General features: G+C 39.6%; 1 protein-coding gene across 2 annotated transcripts in view; it reads right to left on the reverse strand.

Moving 5' to 3' along the window:
- jph3b (junctophilin 3b) overlaps positions 1 to 13,660 on the reverse strand; it is a 54,334-nt gene that overhangs the window by 32,756 nt on the left and 7,918 nt on the right. Inside the window, exons 1-2 of one of the 2 annotated variants that reach the window (XM_088417655.1) lie at positions 12,449 to 12,522; positions 224 to 710 (exon numbers count right to left, since the gene is read on the reverse strand). In XM_088417655.1, the coding sequence (XP_088273781.1) occupies positions 224 to 681 (458 nt within the window). In that variant the 5' untranslated portion in view covers positions 682 to 710; positions 12,449 to 12,522. Of the gene's footprint in view, positions 1 to 223; positions 711 to 12,448; positions 12,523 to 13,660 lie in introns of those variants that run through there. The other variant, XM_088417654.1, reaches the window with a different exon arrangement.

Below are 13,660 nucleotides of genomic sequence, written 5' to 3' on the forward strand. Positions count from 1 at the left end.
ACATATATATATATATATATATATATATATATATATATATATATATATATATATATATATATATATATATATATATATATATATATACACTGTATGTATATACAGTATACTGTGTATATATAGAGCGAGTTAGCGCGAGCGTGAGAAAAGAGCTAGAGAGAATATCTTTCACTCAGTTCCCCCTCCAGTTTCAAAATCCCATCTGTCCGTGCCCCTGTCATACCTGATGGTAGAGTTGATGTCAGACGCAGCTGAAGACACAGTACTCATGCCAGCTTCACTCCTGAATGAACTCTGTTTAGACCTTTGCGAAGCCAGTGAGCTCCGGGACTCAGACTTTCTCAGCTTAAGCCCAGACAGAATTGACCTCCTGAACAGTCCACTCTTCCGCTTCCCCTTGAGGAGCTCAGTTTCACTGTGTGCCGTCAGTACAAAGCCCCCTCGAGATACCGCAGGACTACTGCCACTGCTTCCTGTGCTGCACATGGAGACGCTGGTGGACAAGGTACCGGGAAGAGGTGGAGGAACAGGAACTACTGTGCCACTCCGATCGAGTAGGGCTGTACCGTTGCTGTGTTCCGAGCTGGAGCGAAGGGAGTTGATGGAGGTTCGGAGAGGGGAGCGGATGACGGCCGCCATGCCATACGGGACGCTTTGGCGGACACCATAGCCGTGCCGCATCCCACCAACCCACTGGCCCTGAAATGTGCCTGGAGAAAGAAAAACAAAAACGTTCAGTCCCATCTGAACAAAAATATGTTTGCTGTCAGATTTCCACCTTTCTTTCGACACCTGGCTGGACTTGATTAAAGTTAGGAAAAAAGTTCTTCCTTTACTGTATAGTTGTACAGATTAATCGATTAAAAATGGAACAATCAAATCACTGACATGCAGAGCAAAGTCAAAGTGTGCTCATGTGTGGAGTTTTTGTCCTTTTGGTGTTTTCATAGACAAACCCAGAAATCACAATTACTGCTTTGAAGTGAGCAAATGAAGACAGCTTTATAACTTCATTGCTCACGTCTGTATGTATGCCACTACCTCCTCCCCAGCTCCAGTCCCCAGCCCACGGGGTGTTTTCATTAATATACTAAAGATAATGCAAATAATGATGCATTAGATTAATTGATTCCTCCAAATATTAACATGGTGTGATGCACACTGTTTTCATATTCTACAATGATGTACAATATAATGATATTCATCACACATGGCAACAATCTGATTTATAATCTTCATTATTTCCAGCGTCGTTTCTATACAAATCATCGTACTTCTCTCTTTAACATCACTAGCAATCTTGGGACCCATGGCTCACCCGTTCAAGTTTGAATTAAGCAATAGAATGCACAATAAATACGTTATTTTAAGCACTCAAGACGAGATCCAGTCAATAACATGTGGCCATTAGCAACGCGAACCAATAGCAGACCAGCATTGTAGTGACGTAAGCAGTGACGCTTAGACTCAGGCATTTTGGTTGGAAAAAGATTTCTTCTATAGTTTCATACTGCTGATGTTAGCGCAGGCTTGCTCATGAGGTCAAGATGGCGAGGGCCCACGTGGCCCTTTGTTCTTCCTTAAAATCCCCTCTATCGCCTCCTTTCGACTATCGACTCAAATTAAATGTCTTAGTCTATCTCTGGCAAATAGTCCTTGGTTCAACGGTTAGATGAGGTCAGATGGTCAGGGCAACCCCCAGCCCCCAGGGTTGGCCCAAGAGGAATGCTTTTGTTCTTTATCTGACTTAAAAGTTACACTGAAAAAACCTCTACAATGAGACTTTTTAGCAAAATACTAAAAAAAAAATAATAAAAGTAAATGAACATCCCAAAATGCACTTCAAGTACAAACAGAATTACAGTCAAGTTTGAACGTGAATGTGTAAGACTTACACATGATGAACTATCATAAGTGAGCACAAGATTGTTCATCACATCCATATGTAAACTCAAAATGTTCTAATCACAGTAAATCTTGATATGAAAACACTTCTTATCAGGAACAATCAGGAACAATCAATTGTGCTCCTAAACCGGTGAAGGGCTACATCTGGAGGTCTTCCAGAACCCCAAAACAGTAGGAAGTCAGTTAAATACATGCTAAGGTGAACTTTATTCTCAGATCAATTTACTTATTAATGCCCTCTCCATAGTCAACACCTTCCACTTCTTTTATACCAACTGAAATTGCATAACACACACTCACTGCTGCACAGTAGGACTTATATCTCAATGTTGCTGAAAAGTAGGGCATATGTGTGTGTGTGTGTGTGTGTTTCCATCATTCCCCCTCTCCCTCAACCACACGTTCACACACACACACACACATCTCTTGCGCTCTCAAACGGAAGTGTGTTCCAATAGAGCACAAGTGATCCATTCCGTCTGCCGTAGCTGTGATGTAACAGGTCTGTGAATCATTCTGAGGCAAACGCAATAAACCAAACTACATGACCATATAAGGACTGCAGCTACGCTCCCAATCTCTGTCGTAAACACACGCAACCATTTCCACTGGTGGGCTTAAGTGTTACTGAAGTGGGAAGTGCTGAATGAAGCCATTTTTATTAGCCAATTGCATTGTTGCTCATGTTGTAGAATGACGTAACATAGTCATAATAATAATAAAAAAACAGGGTTGTGAAACGTCTACTATAATACGGTTAGTCCATGCACTCACGATATCGCAATTCTTTTAGCGATCCACAGTAATAATGATAATACAACAGCAAGAAGAGTGCAATACCTCCTCAAAGTAATACAGTCATCTTATGACAATTTTTTTTTATTCGTTGCTCCTACAGAAACTAAGCCTGTGATTAACACATATGTGTTAAAGCTCAGTGTGTGTTAAAGTAGCAGTTAATATTACAGTCCCCAATTCTTGACAGCAAGCGAGAGTGAGAACAGGTGTTAATTGAAAAGTAAGTGATTTTGGCCACTTTAAATGTTGTTCAAGCAAGTGGATGGGCTAAATGTATTAAAATATGTTCTATTTGGTCTCACTATGATGAGTTGGGGATGTAATTGTTTGAATTTAGGCCTGCGCTTATCATTGGGGCAGTGTCTTGTCAACTCATATGTGCGCAGGGGAAAGTGCCTTTGTCAAAGACATCTGGCCAGCGCATCTGCTCAGGCCTTTGTAATCACGTCAGGACACAGCTGCATGACCATATGACAGACAGATCAAAGTGCTGTACATACAAGCACCCATGGAACAGTGTGACAGGATTACCCTTTTATTCAACGTCCACGACAAAGACTGGTCAAAGCGAAGGAGGCTGGGGATGGCTTTGGATATAAATTCATGAATTTGTAAAAAGCTGAATGAAAACAAACAAGGTTGCCTCTCGTGTCCAAATAAAACTGGATGACATACAGTACATGCAGTATGACACAGCTGTCGTCTCACATTCCTCAGGCGAATGAAATGCACACTTATAAGCGATCTCTTAACTTCAGTTTGACCGGCTCAGTTATATTTCATTGGGAGTGAACGCAGATAAATGTAATATACAAAACTATTGCCAATACCGAGGCAAAATTAACTAGCGTCTGAGGTTCAACTTTCAAATAATTAACTAAATGTCTTTGAACATTTTTGAAAAAACAAAAGCTGTATCATTTCAAAGTTTAATACAAAATTTGCACTTATCTATAATTGTATAAACCACACTAATGATCTGTCTGGTGAATTACGGATCTTGTTTGTTAAGCAAACGGCATGGCCCTCTAATCGACAAGTCCACCTTCTGTGTAACAACATTTGCTTCATACAACAACAATTTCCAGGGAGTAAGGCCGAGATGCCTAGAAAAGTGATAATTGCGTTTGGAAGAGAATGCTGCCTCCCACCTCGCCAATATGTAACTTTGCTGTTTTCGCTTTGATGTATTTCTAAGATCAGAACTAAAATTCGCAAAACAATAAGTGCATTCCTTGAAGCAATTTTTACATAATAGTTTCCCTGCAAAAGCCATTTTTCCTCTAAAACTCCTCGGTCATTGGCTTTTTTTTTTCTTTTTAACAAAGCATTTAATAAATAAATAATTTTTAACCCAAATACAGTAATTATAGAATGTTGACAAACCAACTCAATGTGGTCAAGAAATGGGGTACAGTACTCAATAACGCAAACAAAGTGGGTTTTTTTTGTTTTGTTTTTTTCTTAAGTAGTCATATAACTATGAAACAATCCCATTTGAGAAACTGATGCTTGGTCTTTCACTGTACAGTCCAACCTAACTTTCTGAGTTCTTTTGTATAAAACAACTCAATTTTTGAAGTTATTTTGCACAAAATTTGTCATTTTGAGGGTTGTTTTCTGTAAAACTAGCCAGAAGGTCGACCCAAATTCTGGGTTGGCTCTTAATATTTTGAATTCAACTAGTATTTTACTGGTATGTATTGCAAAAAGTCAAGATTTGTCTGAGGAAAAAGTCTAAGTGAAATGTAAAGAAATATGCTTGACATTATGACCACTTGTTCAACTATTTCAAAAGTGATGATTTATACGGTAAATTAATTCCACAGGGATCCATTATCATATATTGTAATCAAGATGACATAAACAATTGATGTCGTAAACAGCAGAAAATCTGGTTATGCCAAAGCATTTGCAATTTATTCAAAGAAACAATCTGCTTTTGATGTACATGAGTGTACAGAGACTACAGAGAATAATGTGAAAATTGAACATTGAAAATTGAACATTAGTTTTAGAAATTCAGTTCTGGTCTGAGAAATGCACAAAACTATGCAAGGACAGCAGGCTGAATGTCGCTTTCCGTGGTGCTGAAAATTCAACATCTCCGCTGCAGGCATTTGCTGGTGCTGTTCCTTACAAGGCCCAACCTAAACAGACCATATTAATGATAAAGTGACATGTTCTAGAATAGAAGTATCACTCAGAGTGTGGCGGAGTGTTTCGTAATTGCCAAAGAGACGTATGAGAATGTGTCCTCTGACAACGGGCAGACATGCAACAGCTGATTAGCTTTCAGTGGTCCCCCACCATCAACTGTGTGTGTAACAAGCAGTGGCTACGTAAAGGTCCCTGTGCATACAGCCGCAACTCACATGCCAAAATGATTTTGCACATTCTGCCTGGAGGCCGACAGGAAGCACTCTTGAATTATATGGGCCTATAATTCAGGTCGCGGCTACTGTAGCACAAGGCAGCCGCACAGACGAGCCTTAACGTGGGGAGATCAAAGCTGCGGAAACAACATAGAGGCTCCGGGATTTGCTCAATGTACCATCGCCCTGGCTGAATCACTGACTGTCATCTTCACAAATACGTGAACCCATTCACCGCCTCTAAAATCCGCAATTGATAGGTGACATTACATGCTTTCAGCGCCCCGTGGCAAGGCTTTAAAAGACACCCTTTGCAGACAGTGAATCTACACAGTGTTTTTCTTTGAAGGAGACAAACACACGGACCAAAATAAACTTTGAAATCTACAGTATTTGGACTATGAAAGATTAATGTGTTTTCATCATGTCAGCAGTTGCAGGTTGGATGAAGTGAACTGGAGTGCCCTTAAACAACAAGACTGAGTTCATCCGCTCCTAAGTTTATGAAGTGCCTGTAAATCCAGCTACAGTACAGAATTTCACCCTTGAGGTGCCTCGGAACCCCAAAAGGTAATTTGCATTTTCTTTTTCACTCCAGAGTAAATATTACAACAACAAAAAAAGGTGAATTTCCTGCCCATAAGCTTTTAACAGGCTTTGCTTTAAAGTGGCCTAATGGCTTCTACAAAGACAGAATTTATGATGAATAATTTGCAAACATTCTTTAATATATATTCAATTGCATACACCCCAAAGACAAGATAATTAAACCGATCAAATAAGTATTTTTTTGTGCAAATATTCATTTCTTTTGAAATTGATTCCTGCAAAACATTCCAATGAATTTGGAGCAGGGGCAGTAATAATATCGTTTGGGAACTGAGGACACCAATTGTTGAAGCTTTATAGGTGATAGGGATTTTTTTTCCTTTTTCTGCTTGATGTACAATTTCAGTGACCCGGTCTCCTTTGTTGGATTTTGCACTTCATAGTATGCCACATGTTCTCAATTGGAAACAAATCTGGATTGCAGACAGGCCAGTCTAGTATCTGCACCCTTTTATGACAAAACCACACTGTTTTAACAGGAGCACAATGTGGCTTGGCATTATCCTGCTGAACCTATATACCATCACAGATGCTGGCTTTTTCACTGGTAACAGTCCGAATTAACTTTTTTAGCAGAACATGACGACCATGATTTCCAAAAAACAACAGTGGACAGACTATCACACACTTTTCCACTCTACATCTGTTCATCTCGAATGAGTCTGGCCCGAGAGAAGGCGTATGCGATTCTGGATGTTGTGGATGTGTGGCTTTCCCATAACATGACAAACTTTTAACTGACGAGGGTTTTCTGAAGTATTTCTGAGCCTACGCGGTAATATAAGGTCACGGGCATTCAATGTTGGTTACTCGTAGAAAATCGCCTACATTCTCAAACTCTTTTGATGATATAATGGACTGGAGATGATGGAATCCCTAAATGTCTCGCAATTAAATGTTGAGAAACATAAGCTTAAGCTGTAGGACTGTTGTTTCACAAAATGGTGATCTCATCGCATCTTTTCTAATGAAAGGCTGAGTCTTTGGAGGATGCTTATTTTATACCCTTTCATGACTTTCACCTGTTTGACAGTGGAATGGTCCAAAGAGGTGTTCTTTGAGCATTCATCAACTTTACTGATCTTTTGTTGTCCCTGTCCCAGCTTTTTTGAAACATGTTGCAGGCATCCATGGTTAGCACATCTGCCTCACAGTTCAGGGACCTGAGTTCAAATCCAGCTAGCTCCAGCCTTCCTGTGTTGGAGTTTGCATGTTGTGTGATTGGGTGCATGAATGGTTGTTTGTCTCTGTGTGGCCTGCAATTGTCTGGCAATCAGTTCAGGGTGTCCCCCGCCTATTGCGCAAAGTCAGCTGGAAATAAGCACCAGCAAGCCCAACTCGATTGAAATTGGTTGTACTTCAGACCTGTTATGAATAGGAGATTTTCATTGACTACTTTCCCATCTTTAGGATATTGCACATTTTTCAAGATACTGTAATCGCATTTTGTGTTTTACGTCAACATTGAATCCATTTTACAATGTAATATCCACTATGGATAAAAGCGTGTCCTCGTGATTTTGAAAAATGTAGCGCACAAAGCTTGCCACCATTCTGAATGAAGCTCGGTCTCACGCGTTGGTTTGCCTCTGCCAATTCAGATGGCTTCTCATCCTTCGTCTCTAGAATACGAAGCCCCCCTGCAGCCATCCAAAGCCGCCATCCTCAAGGCGAGGCGAGGACCTTGAAGGTCGTCCCAGACAGAGACGAGATTCTATTTTTTACTAACTCGAGTTTAGATAATATATAAAAAAATAAATAAATAAATCCAGTGTTTTGGCAACAAATTTATTCTTTTTTTTTTTTTCCTACAAGCATTTGATGTGGCTATTGGGCCATTTGAGACTCCTGTATATGATTCTGTTACAACAATAGGTCACTATGGGTTCTATTGTTTAGCCCGGGGTAATACTAGCACAAAGTTCTTTCTAACTGTACACACAAGTGGAGTTTTCTCTCTTTGGGTAATGTTGCGGTGCGCTTGAGCACAGACAACATACATATCCTGTTATTTCCTTTGAATTCAGTGCAGAAGAGGCGCACAGGCAACATGGAAAAAGCAGAATTGACTCGCTGAAATCCATACAGTAGCTTGACATATGCAAAGTACGTTTATAAAAAACTGGGAGAAGTGTTCCAATTGCGGGTGATGTAGGCCAGGGCGATCGCAGATCACTGCTGTGAAGTAGCCACTTGGCAACTGACCATTTTGCGCCCTGATCATTTGTGTCCTTGAGTAACTCTTCCACAGGTGCGCCGCAGCCTTGAAGGGTGATTTTATTTCTTTCAGTGCTACAGATGAGAATTCTGTTTTTTTCTGGTCTTTGGAATTACTTTAGCTGTGTGCCAATGATGAGAATTGTCGTCAAATGTGTTTTCTTATTATTATTATTATTATTATTATTAATATAGTTCGTTAACACCCTTGACTAGCACTCCTCTTAATGTCAAGTCAATTGAGCACTGTAGTGATTAACTGTGGTTATTTGATGGCATATCCACCGCCGGTTCCAGCATATATGGGGCACGCACCGTAGTTTAAAAGATTCTACATCACTTTTCGAAAAATCTAATGGCAAATTCACCAAAGCCGAACCGGAAGCGTCATATGAGTGGATTTTAATACAGATCGACTGTTAGCATCCTATAAAACCGTGAAGGTAAGTGCTAACATCTAGCATAGTGCTTCCGTATGTTGAGCCAAAAACAAACTGATTGTTCTCGTACCCACGCCCGTGATTGAGGAAAAGTGGGTGTGAAAATCTTGCAACATCCGCTTGCATCCAGGAGGATGTGTCACAGATTATCACACACAAAAAAAAGTGTTGAGTGTAAAAAACATACATGAATGCACACATACTGAGGTGTTTCAGATGCCACCAAACCTAAAAAAAAAAAAAGCATTATTGTTAAAGTCATTGTTGTTCAGAAAAGACATTTTTTCACAAAAAGATGATTTTTCTCCAAAGTAGCTGGAAGGACAGGTAAAATTCGGCTGCCGGAGTTACGGACAGGCGATTACAACTTGGATCAACTAAAATTGGACTGACTGAGACGAAATGGGGTCCAAGGTGCCACTGACATTATTTTTAAAAATTATAATTAAAAAATTATAAATTATTAAAAAAATTGTAAATAGCCCACATGTAGGATGTAGTAAAAAGGCATTAAAGGTGAAAAACGCTTCCTGAAACCTATTTGTTTACTCTGAAAACACAGTGTTTGGGGCAGTATCTAATTGTTAGACACTTTTGGTTGCCAATGACATAAAAGGAGCAGAGACTAGATGTCTTAACTGGTTGTTGAGAGTAGTGTTACACAGAGGAAGAAAACACACTTCCATCAAAAAACTGTAAAATTGAAGCAAATTTCTTTATGTTTGCTGTACTCTTAGTCAGACCTGGGACCTAAGCAATCAACATTTCACTTTTAATTTTCAGGTATTTACAAATGGATTGAATACAAGACATAATTATTTAACTAATCAGATTTTTAAAAAGTAAAAGTATCAGTTAGATTTCAAATAGATTCGTGAATACGCAAAACGAGTTGCAATTCATTGGCCAAATTACATCGCCAAACCTTGACATTGTTGTCAAGAGTTGTCATGTGTAAAACATTCACTTCCTGCCACTTAAGAATTTCCTTGGTGTTTTTAGGATATGTTTAGGGTCATTATCTTGATGCATGGTAATACATTTCCTGTTGTTTTGTAATTTTTTTATTTTTTTATTCTTTGTATTTGTATTTTTTGTCTGTTGTGGTATTTATTGACCGTGCTGTTTGTTGTGCAGGACCCCCTTGCAAATCAGAAGTTGCAACTCAAGGGGTTTCTCGCACCATAATAAAGATTTTTCATCGACAGGATCACTACGGCCTCACTTATTTTCTTCCTCTTTTCTTTGTGGACCAATTTCTTCCTCTGGCCATTAAAAGCACTAAGTGTTCCCACTGCTGCCAAGCAAGCAGAAACCAAGTCAACATCATTATGCTTCTGCTCTACTACTTCAGTACGCTGCAACTGCACAACAAAAAGATATATACAATATACTGTATATATATATGTGATACCAGAATAAAATTGCTCATGATCAACGTTTTTATTGGAAATTGGAATTGGAAATAGTGGTACACTACAGTGTACTCATTCCATACCGATGGATTTGAAAACTCATCCACAAAATATGTCCTTTTGCAACTCTTCAAGCAGGAACATAACACAAATGAGGGTGCGCTAATAACATTGATCCAGATTACTGCTTTTGCATTGGAACTGGGGTAAAGAAATTCTCTTTAGCAATCTAGTTTTATGGTGAATATTTTAATCAATTAATTCAATATATATATTGATTATATAATCAATGTGAGATGATTAGCAGAGATATGCATTTTACATTTTTTCTTGCTGGTGTGTCAGCAAGTTCCGTCATCGTCGGTCCACCATTTTTTCAAGCCAACAACTGGAATTGTTACTTCGTCAGCCAATAGTCAGTCTGTCGCTCACTCCCATAATCAATGCCCACCTCACCCAAAAAAATTAAACCTCCATCATCATACTAAAAGTAAAAATAGTTAAACCTCTGAAAAATGCTATTAAACACTACTCTCTACAGCTCAGCCTTAAACAAAAGGCAAAAGCTGAACTTTGCAGTCTCCTCTTCAATCATCCAAATTAGGTAGATGTTGTTAAAATTAAATAATCTACTGGCAATCATACACCACAGCGCATGGTAATACATTTTAGTTTTATAAGCTTGACGACTATTATTACGTGGTCACTCGGCACTAGCCTTCAATTAGCAATTACATTCACGAGGGACCAATAATGAGCGTCAAATACTTTTTAATCTCTGCCTCTGCAGTCCAACCATCCATTTTAACCACGTGAAAACCCTTTTTCTGTGACGGGTACATAAAACAAAATTCACAATTGACCACAATGTCTTCTGTCACAAACAATACAAGTAAAAAGCAAGGTTTTGCGTAGCTTAATTTACCAGATAATGCGATTTGGGGAAATTGAAAAACTTCTATATTACATTTCTTGTCCAAGCGCTAATCATAGTGAAATTGTCCATTTGTGATATGCCCAGGGGTTTTTTGACTGGAAAGGCATCCCAGAATGCTTAGCTCAACTATTTGCAAGTAGATTTAGTCATTCAAATAACATTTATAAAGCAAGATAACACTAAATCTCTGAATACTTCATTCTAAACATTGCTTTTTACTTAAGATATGCACAGTGAATGCGTTGAGCAAGATTGTGTACATTATGCATTTCAGTTCATAAAACGTTGACTCTAAAACGCAGAGAGAAGCAAGTGCCACTCAGTGCAATACATTAAGGACTTCATCTGTTATAGAAGCAGTGGAATCCTCATATTCTGGTACTCAGCCAATATGATAGTACTCAGTGTATGCGTGCATGCTTGTTACAACCCTGGTCATCACGTTTTGTGTTTGTGTTAAACTTGTAAAAGAATGAGGGGATTGCATAGATTAGCAGACAAAAACGGGGCCATCTCCAACTGGCCAAGTCAACCGCTACCAAGTTTTTATTTTTGGTACAAAAATTCTTGTTATTTCTTGTTATTTCTCCCGCTTAAACCTTATGCTATGAACCTCTCCCTAAACGGGAGCGTAACAATGCGTGTTGCTTATCTAGACTGTGTTTATACTTCCATACTCCCAAGTATATGGCAGTTTAACAGTATCACAAATTTAGGGAGTGGCAGATAACAGTAGCAGGTAACTCAAATCTAGTAAATCTAGTGTTCCATTGGTCTTAGTTTAGCGGTCCATCAACAATCGGAATGAATACAAATACATATAAAGAGTTACATGACAAAGGAAATAGGCATATAACATGAACGTTTTCATCCAATTCGGTCAATCAATTCCCCAAATGTAATATTTCTAATATTTGTATTCGTGGCCATTGATCCAAGAATATGGCAAGAATGTTACTCTGCCACCCTTTTGTAATAATCCAGAAATAAACCCACACAAAGTGCTTTCTGGGCAAACTCCCTCAATGGTATGTCCAATTATTACTTAAGCAGCACTGATCCCAGGCGCATATCCAAAAGAGATTTTTAGAGTTTTCATATGACAGACAGCTCCACTAATCCACATTTCAAACATCCTAACTCCCCTTACATAAGAGAGGCATGTGCATATTATTATAATGCTGATACAGTATCTGGTTTTTGTGCAGAATCAGCAGTGACGAATGAGCCTTTTGGGCTTCATGCTATTCCGGCTATATGAAGAAACACTGCACTGCACTCACTCCTAGGGCTCCGATATGGCACTTGTATGGGTATGTGTGTGTGAGAGCCATGTAAATCAACATCAAAAGATGCAAGTAGGTAATCCAAGTAATAAATTTGATTGTATTGTCAAAAGGATCAAGTCACCGACATCAACAGAGGAAAGGAGCGAGAGGAAATACTCTACCCATTAAACTAATGTAAAAACAGCCGGGTAAACAGACACAACGTAACACACAAAGCGAGACCGTTGTGCAGCAGGATGGCGAGATGGGCTTGCACGCAGGCAAGTAAAAAGTCATTTAACACTGAAAGTCGGTTCAGAGCTAAACTGCTGTAGATCACCGTGGGGTACCGTCATCCGTTTAAGGGATTTTGCTTGGGGCCTTTTTTACATCCTTTTCAAATTTCCATTTGGGGATTATTCATTTGCTGAAAATAAAACTAGACGGGTACATCTTAGCGGGAAAGAAAGATGTTACTCACATCGCTGTATAGATTGTGTTTTTTTCTGCTGCCCTCCAAATGATGAGACTGTTGACAACAACACATACGTACAGTATGTTATCGACTTGGACAAAAGAGTTTTCACATCCACTCATACATTTTTTTTAGAGCCGCTTATCCTCACAAGGGTCACAGTCTTGCTGGTGCCTATCTCAGCTGGCTTCAGGCAGTAGGCAGGGGACACCCTGAACTGGTTGAGAACCAATTGCAGTGCACACAGAGACAAGTAACCATTCATGCACCCAATCACACCTAGGTACAATTTGGTATGTCCCATATACCTGCCATGCATGTTTCTAGAGTTAGGGAGGAACTCGGAGTGCCCGGAGAAAACTCAGGGAGAGCCCGGAGAAAACTCAGGGAGAGCATGCAAACTCCACACAGGAAGGTCGGAGCCAGATGGATTTGAACCGTTAACTTTGAGGCAGACGTGCTATTTGCTGAGCCACCGAGCCGCCTAGTCTCCACATCAAAAAAGGAAATTTAAGTTATTCATGTTCTTATTCTTAACTTAATTCTCTTCAAAATAGTATATAATATATTGAGATACCTCAAAAATCAAATGACGCTAGGTTGAAATCCACAAAGTTTTGGCTTCGTCTTTCAAAGTTCCAAAGCAACAAGTACCTGTGAAAAAAAGATAACATTCAGGAAGTTTTGAAAGACCACTGGAGCATGAATTCCAAAAGAAGTTAACAACATCTGAGCGTTTAAGCCTTAAAAAGCTGTGAAGGTTTGACTTCTCAAAAGAAAAATGTGCAAAATTGTTGATCTGGCCTCAACCTCAAAACAACAGAAGAACCCATCAAGCTTATAAATCCTCTCCTGGGGCATGCATGGTCTGCTAAAGTTGGCTTGCTTTAGTATTGCAACATGTACGTGTGTGTGAGTGTGTGCATGCGCACACGAGGAATTTTGTGTCACAAGATTATTTGCCATTTGATGACAAGATCCTTCATGAGCCATCACCTTATCGTGGCGCAGTTTGCGTGACCCGTTGATCCAAGGAGCTAAGTTGTTTAGGGCTTTATGCCGCTGGGAGGATCACCCGTGGCAAACACGACCTAGGTGAGGGACCAGACTAAGCATGGCTCACAAACCACTTACGACCCGTAAATTTACTGGACTCTGTTGTCCATTTACCTAGACGGAGGTCACAGAGGCCGCGCTCAGGCCTGGAGGTAAGGCTCG

Source organism: Hippichthys cyanospilos, chromosome 6 (assembly GCF_059441005.1).
Source record: "Hippichthys cyanospilos isolate Australia breed blue-spotted pipefish chromosome 6, RoL_Hcya_1.0, whole genome shotgun sequence".
NCBI lineage: Eukaryota > Metazoa > Chordata > Actinopteri > Syngnathiformes > Syngnathidae > Hippichthys > Hippichthys cyanospilos.